The following is a 21,446-nucleotide window of genomic DNA, read 5'->3' on the forward strand; positions in this document are numbered from 1 at the left end:
ACAACACCCTGTTTTGTTTTGGGTTTTTTTTGTTTGTTTTTTTGTTTTTATCAAGGTCTCTCAATCCTACTAAAAAGTTATGAACAACAGATACTGAAGGTTTGATCCTGATCAAAACCAAAACTGGATTACAGTACATGATCTATCCAATTTTAGAATCCTTTTTTTTTATTTTGAACAACCCATTTTAAGGATTTGATCTAATCCCATAGCCAAAATCTGATCAGATTAGTTTTTAATAAGTGGGTCCAGTGTTGGACCAGAAAAGTCCTTAATATAATGTATCTATATATCTAATCCAATATATATGTATCTAACACCTCTCGTGTGACACATCTGTTGACCAAGAAAGCATGAATAGTAAAGAAACTTGTTTATTAAATTCTCAGTGTTGAAAAACGTTAAAAATAAACTGTATATCACTTGAAACATTTTACGCAGGTTTACAATCAGAATAGAAACACATGCTCACAAATTGAAATCATATAAAAACATAACATCTTGGATATTTCTAGTCTAGACATAAGAAAAATCAGTACAAAAACTTAAACATGTAAACATTGTTAAACAATACAATAATCTGTAAGCTTTGCAGGAACAGTACATTTAAACGTGCAGCTGTTTATCTCTCGGCTTTAACTAATGGTCCATTACAACAAGGAGTTAATTTAAGCACCTTTGTGATTCAGTTTCAAGATACTGCTTTATTAGTGCAGTTTTAGCTGCCATTTTTGTTTTTATTTTGTACTGTAACCATCTGTATTTCAGTGCAGATTCAAAACCTTTGTGTCTTACAATGCAAATAATAAGGTAGGGTTTTAGTGGACCCCCAGTACACCTGCAAAGTATTTCCCCTTTTTCATTCATTTTTTAAAATCTATCGTCCATATAAACTGAACTAATTCAAAGTGAAGGTGTCCCCTCGTTCCAGCTCAGGCTTCAGATCTAAACTCTGTTGTGTCGGCTCCACCTGGGAGGTGCAGTTTCTGAGTTCACCTCTCAGCTCTGACAGCTGCTGAGCATGGCTGGACAGAGTCCCGTTGACTTGCGTGAGAAGCCCGTTTGATTGTCTCTCCAACTCCTCCCTGATTCTCTCCAGGTCATCTGCCAAGGAATTCAGGCCCTTACACTGGTCCTCCACACTGGCAACACGTCCTCCGACCTCAGTTACCTCTTTCTGGACCCCCATAGCTGTGCTCCGGCAGCCCCGGACCTCCTCAGCTAGCCGCCTCTTCATCTCCTGCAGCTCACCTTTAACGCGGGTCAGTCTGCGCTCACCTGCCCCAAGCATGGATGCCTGATGTCCAACCAGCTGCACCACACCCTTTATCTGCTGGGCCAGACGAGCCTCTCTCCCATGCCAGGAGCTGTTGGCTTGATCCACCTGCTGGACCACTGTCCCCAGGGAATCCTGGAGGTTTTTGAGGGTGTGGTTGACTGTGCGCATGTTAAACTTGAGGATTGTGAGCTCTCCCTGGATGGGGTATTCTCCTTCTGCTTGTTTCTGCTGGTCCCTGAGGGTCAGACGCCTCAGGATGTTCTGTAGTGTGACGTTGAGGCTATTCAAACGGCCACCCTGGATGTCCAGTGCCTCTTTCACATTCTGTTCCTCTGCCAGCTCAGTGCCTGGAGCAGCAGAGTCTCCCTGGATGGCAGATGGCTTTTGGGGTGAGGAACAAGAAGAGGAGCAGAGAGTCTCAAGGCTGCTCAGGTGCTTCTGCACTCTGTCCACATCCACCTCAAGTCTCCCTCGAAGGGACTCGAGCTCTGTCTCCAGAGTGGGAACAGCATGACCCTCCAGCAGTGCGGGTGCAGTGGCATTACCCAGCTCCTCCAACGCCGTCAGTAAACGGCTTTCCAGAGCCCTTAGCTTACTCTCCATTCTGGCCTCCACGCCCTGTCCTGTCTCAGCTCTGCCATGGATACCACTGTGCCTTCCAGGTTCATCGCTTTGAATCTGCCCAGTCAGGTTGAGCTTGGTCTCTACATACCCCAGTCGTCCCTCCAGTATTCCCTCTATGTGGTCCTTGTGTCCTCCCAGCTCCACTCTCAGGTGGCCCTGGGACTGGTTGAGGCCTGCCACTGATGTTTCCAGCATCTGCACCCTTTCAGTCAGTCCACTAACTGTATCAGAGCAGTTCCCCGTAGCCTTTAAACCATGTATCTGAACCTGGAGGTTTCTCAACTCTGTTCTCAAGTTTGTGTTGCTTTCCTCCAGAGCGTCCTCCATCTGCTCCCGCCTCACACTTTGCTCCCTCTGGCACTGACGACGCAAATCCCCAGCTTTCTCCTTGCACCGGTCCTCTGCACTCTCTACACGCTTCTCAAACCCACCAAGAATTTCTGTCCTGGCTCCACTCAGCTTGGCATCCATCAACTTCTCCATAGCTTTCTGGGCATTTCCCCCAAGATTGCCAGTGGAGTCCGATACCACTCCCGCTGTGTTTGACATCTTCTTTAGTGCCCCATCATGTCCCATCACCGTTGTTTTGAGTTCCTGCAGCTCTGCTGTCTTGGCTTGCAGCTCTGTCCTGAGCTCCTCTATTCTTCCATTCAGTTCTGTAAGGCCTGGAAAAACATGTCTGCCATCTAGACCCTCTGTCGCAGGGTCTCCCCCAGGAATCTCTACAAACCCTACAGTGGATAGAGCAGAGGCTACGGCTGGAGCAGGAACAGGACCAGGGGCAGCAGAGAGCAGAGCTGACAGCATCCTGTTGGCATCCTCTCTCAGTGAAGCTCGTAGACTTTCTTCCAGTCCATTTACAGTTCCCCTCAGGGTCTCAAGACCCTGGTTTAGACGTTGCACATCCTCCTCCATTCGATATATTCGCTCCTCTGTCTCACTGTCTTGAACAGGGCCTAAAGAGAGAAGGAAAAGCTGTAAACATTCCAATAAACATAATACACTTTCTACTTTAAAATCTGGATCAATATGATATGATAAAAAAAACAATAGTCTTATTTGGTGGGGGAAAAAAGTGAACACACTACATAGTCACACCCAGTTAGAATTAGTATGTAATTTGGAACTCGTACACACCTGTGGTCTCACCCTCAGGCTGTTCACCACCAGAGGGAGGAAGTGGGATTTCCTCTGGTATGTGTTCCTCAGGTCCTTGGCTATGGTCATGCTCATGTTCATGCTCATGTTCTTGGTCATGCTCTGTGTGATGAGGTTCTTGGTGCTCTGGCATTTGCTCTGGCTCAGACGGAAAAGGCTCAAAGGAGGTGTCTGGGTAGGAGGAGGTCCTTGGAGGCCCAAAGTGGCGCATTGGGTAAGAGTTAAAACTGCCGGTGGGAGGTCCCTTGGGTTGACTCCACGGGTTGGCCTTCACAACAGTGTTCATAGGTGGGCCCTTGAACATGGGACCCTTGAACATGGGACCTTTGTACTGTGGCCCCTTAAACTGTGGGCCTTTCATGGGCGGACCCTTGAATGGCGGCATCATTTTGATGGGGTGTTGGTAGACCGGATGTCCCTCCATGCAGCCATAACCAGAGTACCCAGGACAACAACGCCACTCCAGCTCTGTGACGGTTTTATGCGCCACCTTGTACAATGGCTTGTACATCAGACGATACCTTAGGGAAACAACAAGCCATCAGTCAGAAACATGCTCTTGACTTTAATATTTTGTACCCTAAAGTGATGTAAATCCCATTTTTTAAAAATGTCAACACAGCATGATGAGAGCTGTTGTTTACTTACTGGAGAGTTGGACATTTTTGACCCCAGGAACACTTGTTGTACTCTGCTTTTACATATGGAGCTGCCCCATCCTGCACCGTGAAGGACACTGTCTTTTCAACCACATAGGCACAGTGGTTTCTTTCAAAGAGGAGATAAATGAGACAGAATTGAAGTGTGTTTTAGTTGGCTTCAAAATACAAAATGTTGCCACTCAAAGTAAAATATACATTAAGATGTTAAGTGATGCAGTCTTGACTCCTGACAGCATGACACAGATAGAGAGAGAGGACTTACTTGTGTCTGCTGGTGGGTTTCCCTTGGTCGTGGTGTTGCATGAGCCCAGCTTTATACTGGTTGAACTGAAAAGGTCTGTAGAACTTAGTTTCAACCAGTGACAAAAATAGAGTCATGAACACAAAAGGACTCACAGCCATCACAAAATGCATCCTTAAATATCCAATGTCAAAAGCTGAGTGAAAAGAGTCTTCAAACTGAGGTAAAGGTGATCTCACAGAAGAAAGAAAAGCATTTGTCCGTCACAGTCAAGTAATACCCTAAATATTCCACTCCGTTCTCTTGATATGGAAATTACTGAATTTCCTGGTGTCTGACAAAACAAGATATCTCAAAACACAGAAACTCAGAGAAACGACTATAAAATTGCCGTCAGAAAAAAGACTTGAGTCTCCGCAGTACAACCTTTTTGGCTGTGCTATAAAGCAGAATGCCACCCTATGAATGTTGACCCTGACGCAGGCTGTGGGTGTGGTGGATTCTGTTAGAGTGACAACAGTCCACTGTGAGTTTGGCGGACTACAGACGCCACTAATAGGGCCCCACTGGCACAATCTGCATATCTCCTCCCACTCAACCTCCTCAAAGTAACACCAGAGTGACACTGGAGGAGGGAAGAGAGCCCTCACCTTCACCGTTAGTGTTATCCCCGTGGTATTCTGTAGTTTTCAGCCTTATAGAAAATCCAGTTTTTTATTACACATGTAGTTTGAAGGCTGCCTTCTACCAATCAGAGACTGAAGTCCCATGAGCTATTTTCCCATGGTGACATCACGGCAAACCAGAGGGGAAATAGCGCATCACATCCAGAGTGTACAGTACCAGGCCTTGTCCCAAAATAGACACTTTTAAGAAAACATTTTAGTGGAAATAAATAACTTTAACTGGTTCAGTGAGTCATTTGCAGTTTCACTGTACCAGCCATGTTTACTTAGACTTGCATGTCTGTCTCTGACACAAGCATATGCTACTGGCAGGATAATGTTAAGGGACAACTTAGGAATCATGTATTTCTTCTTTCGAGTATGAAGAAGAGTTACTCTGTATTGTGTATGATCATTAAGTGAAAGAGGCCTAAAGTACATTGACCTTTGGGTCACTTGGACATTACATTGAACTAATGTAAATGAGAAAAGTCCCCAACTGCATCAATCAAAAGCATTTTAATGCTCCTTAAAAGCATTATCCTCTGTTGCCAGTTCCACAGTGTGTCTGCGCATCCCTAAAAAGTCCTAAAGTATCTTAAAATTTATAAATATCAGGCCTTAAAAATCAATAAATGGACTTATGTTGGAATTTGTGAGGTCTTAATGGCCACAAACATATGATCTAGTTTCATTTATCAATCTTAAAGTTATTTTTTTGTCAACTGAGTCAAGCTCCCCTGTGTGAAAGTCCACATTTCTTTTTTGTAACTCTAGTTTTATTTAAGAAACAAAGAACATCAGGTCATCATGGGTGTGACAAATGAGGTCAAATCACAGTACATTTTTCGCTTACATCCTGGAATAGTGTCACACTTTTCTCAGCGGCATTTATACCAGTACCATTTATATCTCCCAATATTTTGTACAACTTGCAACCCTTTGCCAGTTATGGCTTTCCTACTACTTGCTAAAAGTACCTTTAATAAATATTTATTTTGTGTGGGACAGTTTTTCTTACTGATTGATCTACTGATTCATATTTCGATTGCTTATTCTATAAATGTAAATATATGTCCATCCATTGCACTTTCCCAGAACTCAACATGCGGTGACGAAAGTAGTAAAAGTAGTAATTCCACAGTGTAGAAAATGTCTGTTATAAGTCCTGTATTTAAAAATATTGAAGTAAAAGCACACAAATTATGCTTAAAGTACCAAAAATTAAAGTTTTCATTGTGCCAAATGACCCATTTCAGAATATTTTTATTATATTATTGGATTATAATTATGACTGCATTAATGTGTACATCCCTAATGTTGCAGCTGGTAAAGATGGCGCTAGTTTTACTTCTTTGCTACAACCTTGTAGGTAGTTTAATCTGAAGACTAATAACTAGATCTGCTGCAGTAATGGATTAAGCAATTTAGTTCTCAACTATTAAATTAATCACCAATTAATTTGCTTATCAATTAACTGATGTAGTTTTAAGAAAAAAAAAATCAAAATTCTCTGATTCCAGTGTGTTAAACGTGAATATTGTGTGGTTTCTATACTCCTCTGTGAAAGTAATCTAAATATCGTTGGGTTGTGGATGAAATAAAACGTTTGAGGATGTTGTATTTGGCCTTGGGGAACACTGATTGACATTTTTCATCATTTTCTGACATTTCATAGCCCAAACAACTAATCTATTAATCGTTAAATAATCTACAAGTTTATCAACCGTAAAAAAGTAGCTAGTTGCAGCCCTTACAATACATCCAAATTTATTAATTGGTTATCCGAATCACTAAAGTAACTAGTAACTAAAGCTGTCAAATAAGTGTAGTAACAAGTACAGCAGTTGAGTCTGGAAATGGAAATATTCTATTTGAGTACAATATCTCAAAATTGTAGTACAGTACTTGAGTTGAGTAACTAGCAAATAAGAAATATATAATATTGTATGAAATCTGTTTGGGAGTCCACACACACCTTATCTACATGCTCAAGTGGCTGATCTGATATGATACTGTTGAGGTTATGTGATGGCTCGACAGCCTCTAAAGTAAAATCTGTGAAACATCTTGGGCTCTTTCACTTCACACATTGGCACAGTTTAAACCTAACAGCAAACCTCCAGGAGCGGGAACAAATAAAAACAAATACCCTGTGTTGGAGGCTGTGACGGTACACACCCATGCCTGAGTGCCTCGCCCCACAAGCCCACACATTCATTCACAACATGAGTCTTTGTACAGTTAAATAACCCTGGCGCAGGCTGAGTATAGAAAGACGTCTGGCAGCCCCACTGTATCACAGCGAGAACACTCTCCACTTTAAGGCCACTTAGACAGAGCCACATTTCACCTGCATATATTCATTATGATAAATTTAGTCCTACATTTTTCCAACAAAGCCCAGCTTTCACTTTTAAAATGAAATGGATTTTACAACATCGGCTTTTGGAGGGCAAACTGAACACTTGTGAATAAAGCCCTCAAATTAAACTTGTGCTACAGTGAAGTTTTAAACAGCTGTAAGTATTTCCTGTTGGCCTTTAAAACTGTTGATTGCACTTCTTGTTCCCAGCCTGTTCCACTGTTCTATTACAGCAGAGAATGCAGGGCAGCATGAAATTCATTTACAAGGTAAAAATTTAATTATATGGTTCACAAGGCTTTCTGTGATTATGCAGATACTCCAGAGGACGTGGGGTGAGGATGGAGCAGGAAAAATACCAGTTTCCAAACAATAGTTTGAAGGTCTGTTTTTTTTTTCTCAGCATAAGCAGTACTGAAAATTAACAACGTACATTTACTTAATTACTGTACTTAAATTTGAAGGTGCTGAGTGGTTAGCGTGGGTGTCCATGTACAAAGGCAGTGTCCTTGCCACAACGGCTGCAGGTTCAATTCAACCTGCGTCCCTTTGCTGCATGTCATCCCCCTCTCCTTCTCTGCCTTTCATGCTTCTGTCCTGTCGAATAAAGATAAAGCCCGTGGTTCCTAACCATTTTGACTCATGTTTGATTTGGGCTAAAGTTGTCATGTTACCCAAATTCTAAACTTAGATACAATACTAGTATGAAGAATGATACTCAGTACCTCTTTTCATACCACGGCAAAATGAAAATAGGTCCTAGGGACACAAAAGAGGATTTCTTTTTTAAATTAACAACCTGCACACAGTGCTGGTACAGAAAAAGTCTCTGAACATGCCTCCAGTCATGTGGTGGGTTCGTTCCTGGAGAGAATGCTGTAACAGCCATAGGTTGAGGACCAGTTGATTTTCTTCACTGTTGTTTCATCTGTGCAGCCTGGGGTTGAAAATCTAATTGCACATCTGTGCTTTTTTTTATAGCTATGGTACTTTAAGTGATATCAAATGTATAATAATGTAGATTGTATTGTTTTAAACACGTGGTATTGAAACAGTATTGAAGTACCAATACTTCTGACAGCCTTAGCTGAGACCCTTTGTTACTTGTGTTTCAGTGTTTGGCAGTTCCACCAGAGAGTAATGTCCTTTCTAAGCTGATCAGATAGTTCCCTTTTAAATAACTAATTAAAAAAATTTGATTAATAGATTTTGTTTCCTCTCCTCTTAATCGTATCACAAACCCTCAGATTTACCTTGTGACCCTTTGGTGCAGCCCGACTTCTAGATTGGGAACCTCTGGACTTAACTGTCTAACTGTATATGAACTGGTTAAAACTAGCTCCACCAGCATCAGTATGAACAGTCTATCAGTGACAGGAGCATCAGGACTTTTACCTTTTGATACTTATAGTACATGTCACCAATACTAATGTACTCTTTCATGAGTAGAATTTGAATGAAGGACTTTTACGTGAAATGGAGGATCTAAGTTCTTTTACTGGATTCTTCTACCAGTGGTGTTCTCAGAAATGTTTCAGAGGTGACCAGATGGGGCCACTGAAAGTCGTGGGGTGGCGCACCAAAACCAAAAACCATAACTGAATTTCAGAAATTCCATAGTTGAAAAGTATGTCAGTATGACAGTACATTGATTGTCACGAACAAAACATGTACTGGGAACAAGCCCTTTCAAGTTTAGGGGAGATTCTTGTGTACCCATATAACCGTTTTTCATTCAGATATCTTAACGTGAGAGTTCAGGGGACCTCCCTATGAAAATGGCCATGCCAGTTACTCCCTCGCCAACATTTAGCCTAACTTTGGAGCATTATTACGCCCCTTCCCGACAAGCTGTGTTGGCATGGTTGGTACCAATGAATGCCTTTCACTGTCTTGTCTCACAAGATACCACTACCTACCTAGCTTAAAAATAAGCGCAATAATAATTGGCCCCCAATTATTTTCACCAGCGGTAGGCCATACATACTGCACACACACCCCTCCCTCCCTACTGTCTTCTCCTGGCCTATATAGGTACAGAGCACCATTAATGCCACACATTCTTGAAAAATGTTTTGCCCTGACCATTGTAACATGACCTCATTTTGAACAAGAGTAACACTGTGTCCATTATTTAGCAGCGATCTTTTGATTGACCCTTTCTCAGAAGCAGGCCCATTTCCTGTATCCTGTTTGTACCAGGTCCCACCTCTTTTACCTGAAAACACCCTGCTCAGTGCAGATACACAACAGTATGAGTGTGTGTGTAGTGTGTGCGTTACATATTCTCTGTGAGCTCTTTTACCCTCCTGATTTGTAAACAAGCTCTCATTGTATCATGTGAAACACGTTGGAGAGCACACAGCATCCAGGCTCGGACGTTCTGGTGCTGCAAAACAAGTGCGGCTTTATTCTGCAGGCCGGTGGCGGCTCCACCCGGAGTTTTCCTTGAATGGCATCACACAGTTACAGCTGTTTTAGCTTCCACTCACCTGCCTGTCATAAAGCCTACGTCAGGCTGAAGCTGTTCATGGACTCCTCCACATTTCCACATGATGAATAGGGTGAAGCTAAACTTGCCTGTATCAAAAAAGTGGAGTGAGAGTCTATGCCACATATGGTTAGTTTGTGTTTATCCCTTCCCTATTTCTTTGTGTCTATTTAGTTTTAACACCAGCGATCCAAATTCTGAGCTGGCCTGTAAATCCCCTTATGTGTGTCTTTAGTTCTCAGCAGAGTCGTTGTGTTGCTGGACTGTGTGGCTTTGGCAGTGCTCCCCCAACTGTGCTGGCTCATTTAATATTTGCTTTCTCAGCATTCGTTTTAACTTGCATGGAATAACAGATGAGTTGGAGCATGATCTAAAGAGTGTGAAGGTTTATACATTTTTCATAGTTTCTTCAAGCACTGAGGTGAACCTAACCAACAGCATGAGCCTGATAAAACCTGATTCTGAACACAGTTCGACCAAAATCTCAAGTCAGCTCAAGTTCCTGAATACAACATGTTGATTTATCAATGACTGTAACCTGACAGGGAGGAATACATCACGCATTCATGCATGAGCATTAAAGAATAGTCCATGCATCTTTTATTCATCAAGTTAACTGTTAAGAGGAAGCGGCGCAGATGCAGGTTTAGAAACTGCTGTGTCTAATTTGCAGCATTGTTTGTTTATTTTAAAGTGGCCTATATCCGCTCTCGTGTGTGCACAACCGTGTAAAAGAACAAACGAGTAATTGGTCTCAACACTTCACAAACCTGAACCCTGTTTCCTGTGGCGGTGCGCCCACACTGACATGCTTTTTACCTCTTATGTAAGATTGTTCTGTTTTAGTTTAATCTAGTTAAGTGATCTTGTTTTCTTTTGGTGTGTATGGAAAATGACTTAATTCTGAGGCGTCACCATCTGAAGAATTTAGTCATTAGAAAAGACAAATGTTGGCCTGAACAAACGTAATTTGGTGGCCACATGGGGAGCCAGAGGTCACGGCACACTTCACACATTTGCCAAGAAGTTCAGTGTGTTTGCTGTTGGCAGACTCATGGCAGTGTGTACACATCTGGAGACAGCCAACACACACACACACACACACACACACACACACACACACACACACACACACACACACACACTCTCTGTCAGGATAGTCAGCACTATACAGAATCTCTCTTCTCTTAAAATTGACATTCGAAGCTTTCCATTTGTTCTGCTATAATTGTTCCTGCTTTGTCTTTTGTGTCTGATAAATAGCTCAACATAATTTACAATTGCCTGCACTCACCTGTCTATACTGAATTCACTCGAAACAGTTTGGACAGAAGTGTAGAGACATATTCATTGCTATTCTGTTGAGAGGGGACCAGCTCTGGCCCCTGTTTATTTTGTGTCAGCTGCTGCATTAAACATTTCTTGCCTGATATCAGACAGAATTGTCAACTTGGTGGAGAGGGCGGATTCAAAGGTCTGGAGCCAGGTGAAAACATTCCAGCAGGATATCAAAGTGTCAACTTAAAAGAAAAGGTCCATACTGGATCATTTTTATTGCTTTGAAAAAAGGCATTAAGCATCCACATCTATCAGTTCTTTTCTTGGTACGATAACTGTCTTTTTTTTTTACCGTAGATAAGCAAATGTACACAGTATGATAAATGTCAATTTTAATACCACAGTATAGTATTTTTACAGTATACTGCTGCAACCCTACTCACTATTAAACTGTAATATTGTATTAAATCAAGATATTTGTAACATGGCCAAATGGTTAGCACTTTTATCTCAGATAAGATGCCCCAACAGTAGGACATACTGGACGGAGTTTGAAATTTAACTGAAAAATGTCTTCTATAAGTATGTTTCCAGTATATAAATACTCAAATATAAAAATAATTGGATATATGGATGGCTAAGTGAGGTTTTATACTACAGTATTGGAGGTTTTACAGTATATTGCAGCCCATTTAAATTCACCCCTGTAACATAAACGGTGGTACAGTCACTCGTATTTTTCTGTTTTTTTAGTTTTATTCAGAGGTGGAAAAGTATTCAGATATTTTATTTGTAAGTAAAAGTAGCAGTACTACAGTGTAAAAAATACTGTTACAAGTAGAAGTCCTGCATTCAAAATCTTAGTTGCATACAAGTGTTAGCATCAAAATATACTTAAAGTACCAACAGTACTCTGACATCTCTCCACTTTGTGCATGTATAGGTCCTGTTTGTGCATATGTGTGTCTTTCGGACCTGTGTGTAATTGATAAGCAAGAGTGAAAACATTGAATTTCCCCTCAGGAGGATTAATAAAGTAAATAAACTTAACTTAAAACTTAAAAGTACGTATTAGAATGGCTCTTTTCAGAATAATGCACATTATATTACTGGATTACAATTATGGTTGCATTAATGTGTACTAACTTAAATGTTTAAGCTGGTAAAGGTGGAGCTAATTTCCACCACTTTAAATACTGATGGGTAGCTTGATTTACAATAACACATCATAATTTATTAGTTGATTTATATTTTGTATTCATAATACAACTCCGCAGATAACTAGTAACTAAAGCTGTCAAATAAATGTAGTGGAGTAAAAAGTGCAATATTTTCTTAGATTTATAAAGTAGCATGAAATGGAAATAATCAAGGAAAGTACGAGTACCCTTGAAATTATACTTAAGTACAGTTGTAGAGACTGCAGGAAATGTCGCTGATACCTGTTTTCCACCAACACGGAACCCAAGTAGTTCTGGTTCCCGCACTCAGTTTCGAAACCGTTCAGAGCATTTCGACCAAAAATTAATGGATTCAGAATCCAAAAAGTTGGTTCACAGCTGGAACCAAAACATAGCAGGTTTTCCTTGACCTGAAGTGTGAACCATGACGACATCAGTGGGCGTATCACATTCTACAGGTTGGAAAGAGAGGATGGAGAAGTCAAGAGAGAAAACAAATACCTTTCAGTGGACTCATTAATAGTTGACCCATGCTTGTTTTATGGGTGAAAACAAACATCTGTAATATCAGAACAAAAGTCTGCAAAAAATCAACGTAATCTGCGATTTTGCTACTACGGTTTACTTCTATTGTGCAGCAATTCACTGAGATTCAAAACATAAATGAATTTTAGTATTGATAAACAATCAACTTATTGTAACATGCACAAACCTATGATCAAAATAATGGTAGGGACCAAAAAAAGTGTTGTCAACAAAAAATTTGGTGACCCACTCACCCTCTCTCCTACTAACCACACAGGTGAACAGATGCTCATATCAGTCATGAGTGTCTCCGCCCATATCCATGCCCAGAGTAGTCTTTTCTTTGTCTCATCATAAATAAAGCCACTTCTTATTTAGAGATTACATTCTGACCACCTTTAGCAGAAGTAAGGAGCAAAAGAATAAATCAGCAGGAGTTCTCGAGACCTGAATTTGTTCACTGAGACAAATTTCTGAAATTGTACAGGCTCATTTATTATAAGCCTGTCAGGTTTTCTTTTGGATCTTACTTTTATCTCAAGAGCTCGTTATTTCAGACAAATAAAGATGACTGCAGGAAGGCTATTTCTCAGTTATGTCTAGGAGAAACAGGCTGGACAAGGAAGGCATCTTATTTTGAATTTTCCTCTCCTCTGGGTGTGACACAACTCTCCCAATAACCGCAATCACAAAATAATAAATAACAATATCCCAAACACTAACAAAAACATGTAAATGTACAAAATATAAACCATCCTAAACCTTATAAATGTTGTCAATATAGTGTCAAACCAACATCACTGTGATAAAGATATACAAGAGGCACCATTATGATTGTAGACAGACTGCCGTTAGTTGATATATAATAAAAAAGACACTCAAAATACAAAAGATTACATCATATAATGCTATTTTCAGTAGTCTTTATATTAATTATGGTTCCAAGTTGGGTTGCCTTTAAGGAATATAGTATGAAATGTGTTGGGAGTAGTAGTAGTCGTAGTAATTTATGTATTTGACTTTGTAAATATATTGAAAAATGGTCAAATATTGCTCAGTAACATCACACAGACACACAGAATGAGACTGCCCCCCTGTGTTAACTACTGGTTTAGATGTTAAGAGGAGAAATTGCCTCCTCAGTTTCTGACTTTTATTGTAAATATGCTTTAAATTATTGCTAAAAAAAAGAAACTATTAACTCTGTTTTGTGGCCATAGTGTTAAAGTACAATGTGTAATAATGTGTGGACTAAAAATAACACACTGTGTAGGATTATCTGGATATATGAAATGACCATAAAAACAATTCCTTTGTTAAACATTCAAACAAAAGTCAGCTGCTTGGTGTAAACCTCAAATGTATTCTATTAATATTTTAAGCTCTTTGATTTTCTCTCCTGTGGAAACTATTAATTCAAGCAGTCCCTTTCATCTTTAAGCGCTCTAACCAGGCCAAATGTGTACATGCTTAAAGTTTAAGAGGAGCCCCAACGCTCCAGTCTGTGTTTCCTTAGAAACATCTGCACTCACAGCCACACCCTGCCAATTACACTCAAGCTAGTCAACTGGGTTTACAATCCCATGTGCAGTTTGTGGTGTAGCTGGGATAAATTACAATGTATTCCTGTGACCGCTGTTTCCAAAAGCCAGGCTAGAGCCAATGAGGCAGTAATCAGCAGTGGTGAATGGGAGATCACTGCGAGTAATTCAGGCATCGATTGTGGGAGGATGTAGGAGAATATCTGGCAGACGTTGTTATCTAGTGCGGAGTCATTTCAAATAAACATCAATCACATAATGTAATATCAAAACCAGCAGGGAGCTCTGCCTCGCATCCACTCTTGGCATCTTTTTATTCTTATAAACCCAAAGAGAGAATGTTAAATCAGGACATTCAAGGCAACCAGAATAACACACCATCACTAAATCTGATGATAGTGTGAGCAGGGCTGTAACCACAAACAGTGGACCCCGTGAACTGAACAGCATTCTGGGCCCTGAGACTACCTGCTACCTGTGTGACACATAGATAGGCGAGACCCTTAAAGTTACAATGTGTAATTTACGTGGTTGTTTATTAGCAAATATCAACTATTGCTTTCATAAATATATATTTACTAAAGTGTAATGCAATTCACATACAAATGGAAACTTTCTCATAGGCTTAGAATGATTTCTCTATATATACACAGACAGTGTGCGGTGTGTTGGAGGCTGCCCTCTTGCGTCGCCATATTTGAATACAGTGGCCGAAAGGGATATACACGCTTCTCCTTTCGCGTTTACCTAGAACTTGCCATCACTGGAGACAGAGAAGGTGAAGCTCAATCTGGGGCGTTTCTGCGTGAACCTGCTTTGTACTTTTATGATTCTGTCACACTTTAAATGGAGGACCACACACATGTTTTGCCCCGTTAGAGGGAAACCATGCCACCAAATAAAAAAAAAAAGATCAGATAAGCGAGGACGGGACAAAACGCGAGTGAATATCGGTGTTGCTTATTCCAGGTGGAAAGAACTCCTGTGGAAGAACACTCTGGAAACGCATATATTATAATCGTACCAACCTATATTTGCCACACTGTGCCGTGACTATCACATAAAACGTGTTATTTTAGCATTACTGTGCTAATGTTTGCTCGTGTTACCAAAACAATTAGAGATAAAACACTCCTAACATAACGTTATATCTCACAGATAACCTATATCTCACTGGTAAGCTATAACATATTGTAGCATCCGCCAGGACATGTGGAAAGGATGACGCAGTTATTCGGCAAACCACCGTTTATTACTGAACAGTACAGGTTACTGTTGGCCGTAACTACACCAAAACAACCAACAAACAAGAACTTAGCTGTAACTCCAACTGTGCACTCCTGCTCTCTCCTCCAGCTCGCTCATACACACACCAGCACGCGCACTCACACAGCCCTCATCCCCGTCACACTCGCACCTGCCCCCTACCTATACTCATTCAATCCCAAACATGCCATTAACTCACAGAACATTGACATTATAACAGAACATTTACTGCAGGGTCGCTACAATATCGTAACATGGTTTAGATTCCTAAATAAATATTCACCTCGTCGCTAGATAGGCCTACTCCTGAAAAACGTGAAAAACTCGTGGATGATGCCATCTCTGTCTGCGCAAGCCTTTCTGTCCTACGAGGCCACCGTCACTTACCCGACGGGAGGGGTGAGCGAGTGAGCGCGAGTGAGCCCAGCAATCTAGAATTTGACTGCTGATGTCTCACCATTTTTACACACTGAGGCTTTAAAGGCACAGAATGTAATTTCTGCCGCTAGGGTTCTCTCAATCAAAACAATAACAAAAGATGGACTCTGATGACGTTGTGAAGTAACGTGGAATCATGGGAGGTTTTTTTTTTTTTTTTTTTTTTTTCAACATAGATTGCCATTGAAAATCTATCTGGCGTGACTCGGGCAGAAATCATGTTCGTATTAAAGTCTTATTCATGTTATACTTATTATAACAGAATTAATAAGTAGACTGGCTACGACATTAAATGCTGCTTATACACTGATGCATCAGTAGTAACAAATCAGTTATAAATTATAATGATAATAATACAAACACTGACAAAGTCCACTCTGCATAATCAGTACTTTACCTTTTGATACTTGAAGGTTATTTTCCTGACACCTAGGAAAGATTTTGAATGCAGGACCATAACCTGTAAAAGAATATTTTGACATTGTATTATTGCTGCTTTTACTTAAGTCAAAACTTTCTCTACCACTGGTGCATTTCACAAAAACATCTACCCTTGACCTTTTAAAGAACAGGTATTGAATTTAATCTGAGGTAGACTGAACAATAGCGTATTTATCTGTGTTTATTTGTTGACTGTGTTCAGTTGTGTTTTATCTGATATCTCATGACAGTGTCAAGTCTCACAGCTTTGTAGTATGAGAAAAGGACTGTATGGGGAGGCGATGCACCATGTGAGGCTGTGATCTGCATTTTAATTCAGCACAATAAAAATACTGTGTTAAAGCAGAGACGCAGTAGTAAAAGCCTTGAGTGTCAGCTGTCTATGAAATTAGCTTTTTATAGTAGGAGGATTCAGAAGTCTACAAGGTCATTAAACTTGTCCTCAGAAGGTCTTCAGATACTCTGTGGCAAACATCTGTGTCTCTCCAACAGTGCACAACAGGACACCTGCACACATTCACTGTTTCCACTGATCAAGTGCCATCCATGGCCCTGTTTGATACTGTGGTTTTCACACTGATCTCTCTAATTAACTTTCATCATCACACTTTCACCATCACAGTTCCCTGCCAAAATCTGTTTTAGTCTGTACAGAAAAAAAAAATCCAGTTTTTCCTCTGTTGATTGCAGATTGTTAACACATGCAGCTGCCCTGTCAGATTTTTGTTTTGTACATTTCAACCAAACTGTTTTAAAAACCAGAGCAGCCTGATGTAAATGTATGAGATATTTATAAATACACAGATGAGAACCATTAAATTTTTTTTAGTCCAGACCCTTCAGGGGCAATTTCTCAGCTACTCCCCAAAGCTCGAGTAAGATTTGTAGCAGTGGAAAAACAAAATTCAGTTTGCCCTCATTTTTTAATCTTTTTTTATGTATTTGGTGTGCTGAATTTATCGTGGGAAGTCCCTGCCCACTTAGACATGTCCCTCCTGCTGATGCTGAGTGGATTCAGACAGGACTGATGTTGGGATGTAAAGTTATTACCAATATATGGAAAACTCCTCTTGCCTCTTGACAAATGGCAGCATTTGTCATTTAAAGGTTTAGTTTGTAGGATTTAGGGCCACCTATTGGCAGACAAATTCTTTATTTTCAATAGTTTACTGTGTTGTTCTACAGTAGCCCAGAACGGACACATCAGATGCTGGCTCTAGAAAGGGTCATCCACATTTTTGCCTCCCACATGCTAGAAGTTTCATGTGGTTGCAATGTGCAACCTCACCACTAGATGCCACCAAACCCCACACACTAGACCTTTAAACAGAGGTCATGAATTGGTGGACATTAAAGGTCCAGTGTGTTAGACTTAGGGGGATTTAGTTGCATCTAGCAGTGAGGATTACATATTGCAACCAGCTGAAACTTCTCCTGGTAAGGATTCCTTCATTGTTCAGGAGGTTTTTACTGGGAGCCGAATTAGCCACAGAGGTCTCCTCCTCTCCAAAATAAACGTTCCAGGTGATTTAAACTGGTAAACACACTAAATAAAGCAATTTCAAGTCACCAATCAGTGTTTCTCTGATGTTTAGCATGTCGTAGATGGGCTGCTAGCCCAGCACCTGTGCTCACCTTTTTTCTCTAATAAATTAAAATGCAGGTGTTCAAGAGGTTTCGACCATGACCCAAATTATCCACAGAGGTCTCTTCCTCTCCAAAACTAACAGAGCAGGGGCCTCATTTATAAAACTACAAATGAGATAATATTCTGATTTAATATAAAACCGTGCGCATGCCTGCCAGTACGCTATTTCCTTTTATAAATCCTGAGTCATCTGAAATTGTGCGCACATGGATCAGCCCCATATCCCACCCTCTACATGGCCACATTCAACCACAAATGGTCAGTGCAAAACATCACATGAATGTTGATGCATTGACATGAGTCGGCTGATCAGTGGTTCTTATTGGTGAATCATGGCAGCAACCAAGAAGAATGAGTTTTTCTGACACACAAATCGAGGTGCTTGTCACTCGAAAGCACTTATTGTTTGGTGGGGTCACATTCAAAAAAAAAAAGAAAAGAAAAGGCAGCAAATGGCAACATGTTTCTGCTGTTAATGTGAGTTCATCAAACAAGACTGTCCCTGAAATTTAAAAAGAATTGCACCCCGTTGTCTTTGCTAATTTATACAATCCATATGTGAAGGTGTTGAGGATGTGCCGGGTGAGGTGACTGGAGGAGGCAGAGTGTGTGTGGCAGCACTGCAGTGTCTCCAGTGCACTCTGTGCGCCTGACAGCACAGTTGTCTTCCCTGCAGCAATTTTACATACAAAAACTATCTGAAAGCTAAAATTGTACTGATGATATATGCACAGTATTACAACTGTTGATGCAGTGAGCTGCATTTATTTAATGCTGTTTGAAGTTATCTTTGAGTTCCACGACCGACAGTGATAATTTAGTCTGAGCGACGTGGTTGAGGTGAAAATGACTCAGTATATTCATGCTTATTATCATGCTTATTATCGAGAAATTGAGAGCCAGACTTTCCTGAGTCCTGCCACCTGCCACAGCCTGGCATCATCCAGCTGCTCTCATTGGCTCCACAGCTGACCACAAGTGTCAGCAGTCTGGCCTCGACCCTCTGCACTCACAGGGCAGGGAACGTGATGGTGAGACAGCGTTAATGAAATATTGAGTGGTATTTGATTTGAGATTTGATTTGACTTATATAATTTACAATCAAAAGGTGCTTATGGAAAAGTTATGGCTCACTGGCACGAATAACACTGCTGCATTTGAATGTTTATGAAGTGGATATATAAGAAACATGTGATATGAGGTGAATTTAAATTTGTGTGAGAGAACTCATTATGTGAATAACGATTCCTCTCAGTCTGGCTTCAGTGCACCACCACACCATCTGAGTGGCCAATTTCCCCCATCTCCAAAATGTTGGTGTGCATGGGTCAGAGTTTCCCTAAATTTATGCACATTTTCTCATCAAAGTTTTTTTTTTTTATAACTCCCAATTCATGCTAAGAAAATGCCATACGCACATTTCAAGCCCTTTTTTGGGCGTAAACAATGCTTATAAATGAGACCCCAGGTGATTTAAACCAGTATAAACACTGAATAAATCAGTTTCACGTTACAAATCAATGTTTCTCCAGTGCTGTTTGGCATGTCGGAGATGTGCTGCTAGCCCAGCACCTGTGCTCACCTTTTTTCTAATAACCTAAGATCCAGATGTTCAGTTTTTTTAGTGGGAGCAAAATTATCTGCAGAGGACTCTTCCTCTTCAAAACAAATATTCTTGGTGATTTAAATCGGTGAAAACACTGAATAAAGCACCTTCATGTTAAAAAAATTGTGTTTCCCAGACGCTCTTGTTGTAGAGGGGCTGGTAACTACAGCAGCCGACGTGAAAGCGCAACACATTGTCACTCCAACCTCGTCAATTCAAGTCAAGTCAGGATTTATTTCTAGAGCACATTTAAAGTGCTGCACATAGTTTACACATATCGACGTTTGCTCATGGGCTTTCCACGGTCAGATATGACGTAAAAGGTACCCTGGGTGCGTTGGTTGTTGACGTTCTGGGATGCCGTGTCAAGTTCTGCCTGTTACATGCATTGTCTTCTTTCAAAATACACTTCAGTTTTCATAGGACATGTACAGTTTGCCTACAGTCTCTTTCAAAATAAAAGCACTATGTCTGTACAACACGGCAAGTTGACTTTTTTTCTTTTTTTTTTCCTTCAATAACTATCACACATGGTTAGGTTTAGGAAAAAAGAACAGGGTTTGGCTTCAGAATCTTAGGGGACACGAACACCGCTCTCTCGGGTGAAAGTCATTCACTACCTCCCACCTGCCCCAGTTGGACTTTTGCCGCCTTAACTTTTGTCCTTGTCCCGCCGTGCTTCCCTCTGACACCGCCAGGCACTGTTAAACTATAAGAGCAACCAAGCGCGTATCATTCTGACAATAAAGACGCCTTTTATCGTTGGTTTCTGACGCTGCAAGTCACTGCCCAAACGCTGTATTTTGACAACTTCAGAGGTGGACCAGGCTTGAAAACGCGAATGGCCCTTTCTAGAGCCAGTGTTTGGTTTGTTCGTTCTGGGCTTCTGTAGGAACATGGCGGTTCAACATGGCGGTCTCCATGGACGAGGACCTGCTCTCTACAGTAGATATAAACGGCTCATTCTAAGGTAACGAGAACGCAACAATTCTTGTTTTCAGGCAATTATTCACTAAAGAAAACAGTTATTACAGTATATTTAATGTCTGTGAACAGACCTAAATCAGTGGTTCCCAACTGGTGGTTCGTGGTCCAAAAGTGGGTCACAGGTCCCTTGTGAATGGACCGGCAGTGAAAAACACACTTTATGTTGGAGTTCAGTTGATTTCCTGCACAGAGCTGATGACATTGTTAAATGCAAGTATGATGCTGGACGTATTAAACTGTGTGGACCTTCCACCAATGAGCAAGGAGAAATGTTGACCCAGTGGCTGGACCAGTAGGGAACCACTGCTCTAAATCCAACAAACTGGACCTTTAATTGAGACCAGTGGGATGTACACTTACTTACTTACCCTCCCCTTTTCTTTCACACCATCTTCTTATGCAGTGATGAAACTGTATGTAGTTTTTCCTGTTACTTTTACTCACAGCCCTCCTGTGTTCCCTCATGCTCAGTCATTCATTTCAAGTTTTTTAAATCATTTTCTTAAATTACTTTATATCTCGCCTTTAATCGTGGTGAAAAATAAAACTGTATAAACAGCAAAGTAAGAGAAAAGGAAATGATATAATTGTATGCTTATTTAAATGATTATGATTAGTTTGTGGAGGTCATAGTTCAGCTACTCAGCTACTTACCCTTTACTGTAAGAGATGTGATCAATAAATGAACAGTGCAGGAGGGAGCAGGATCGATGCTCTCTCCTTTCTGATGTCCTGCAGCTCTTCTGGACAAACCCCCCACACAGAGGGTCCATCACACAGAGGGCCCACTGCCCACAGGCGCGCACAGAGCTCCCTTTCTTTAAGAAAAGGCAGAAAGGGGGGAATTCCTCACGGTGGATGCTGCAGTGATGAGAAGCCTTTTCATCCGGCTGTTTTTCAGAGTCTCCACTGGCTGCGATAATTACAGGGCCCGGGGCTGCACTTTGAGCTCGCTGCGCTCATGCAGGCTCTTGAGAAAAAGCCGCGCGTCTGATTCTCACGACACAGATATAAAACCGCACACAAATTCACTCACACACGCGCGCGCAC

The 21,446-nt window shown here is 40.9% G+C and overlaps 1 protein-coding gene across 1 annotated transcript; it reads right to left on the reverse strand.

Annotated features, from left to right (window-relative positions):
- Positions 1–861: 861 nt before the first annotated feature.
- LOC125891732 (EMILIN-3-like) lies at positions 862–4,137 on the reverse strand. Its single transcript, XM_049581202.1, has 4 exons — positions 3,986–4,137; positions 3,710–3,829; positions 3,041–3,582; positions 862–2,847 (listed from the first exon to the last, which is right to left on the reverse strand). Exons 1-4 carry the CDS (start codon positions 4,135–4,137, stop codon positions 899–901), a joined length of 2,763 nt encoding a protein of 920 aa, XP_049437159.1. The 3' UTR covers positions 862–898.
- Positions 4,138–21,446: the final 17,309 nt, after the last annotated feature.

The sequence above is a fragment of the Epinephelus fuscoguttatus genome, linkage group LG7, assembly GCF_011397635.1.
Source record: "Epinephelus fuscoguttatus linkage group LG7, E.fuscoguttatus.final_Chr_v1".
NCBI classification, from domain to species: Eukaryota; Metazoa; Chordata; class Actinopteri; order Perciformes; family Serranidae; genus Epinephelus; species Epinephelus fuscoguttatus.

What these genes read in the sequence shown, in the direction of transcription:
- LOC125891732 (XM_049581202.1), bottom strand. Translation starts at nt 4,137, where the DNA reads ATGCATTTTGTGATGGCTGTGAGTCCTTTTGTGTTCATGACTCTATTT. An exon ending in AAACCCACCAGCAGACACAA is followed by an intron (nt 3,830 to 3,985) that starts GTAAGTCCTCTC and finishes CCTCTTTGAAAG; the next exon opens with AAACCACTGTGCCTATGTGG. An exon ending in GCCTGAGGGTGAGACCACAG is followed by an intron (nt 2,848 to 3,040) that starts GTGTGTACGAGT and finishes GCCCTGTTCAAG; the next exon opens with ACAGTGAGACAGAGGAGCGA.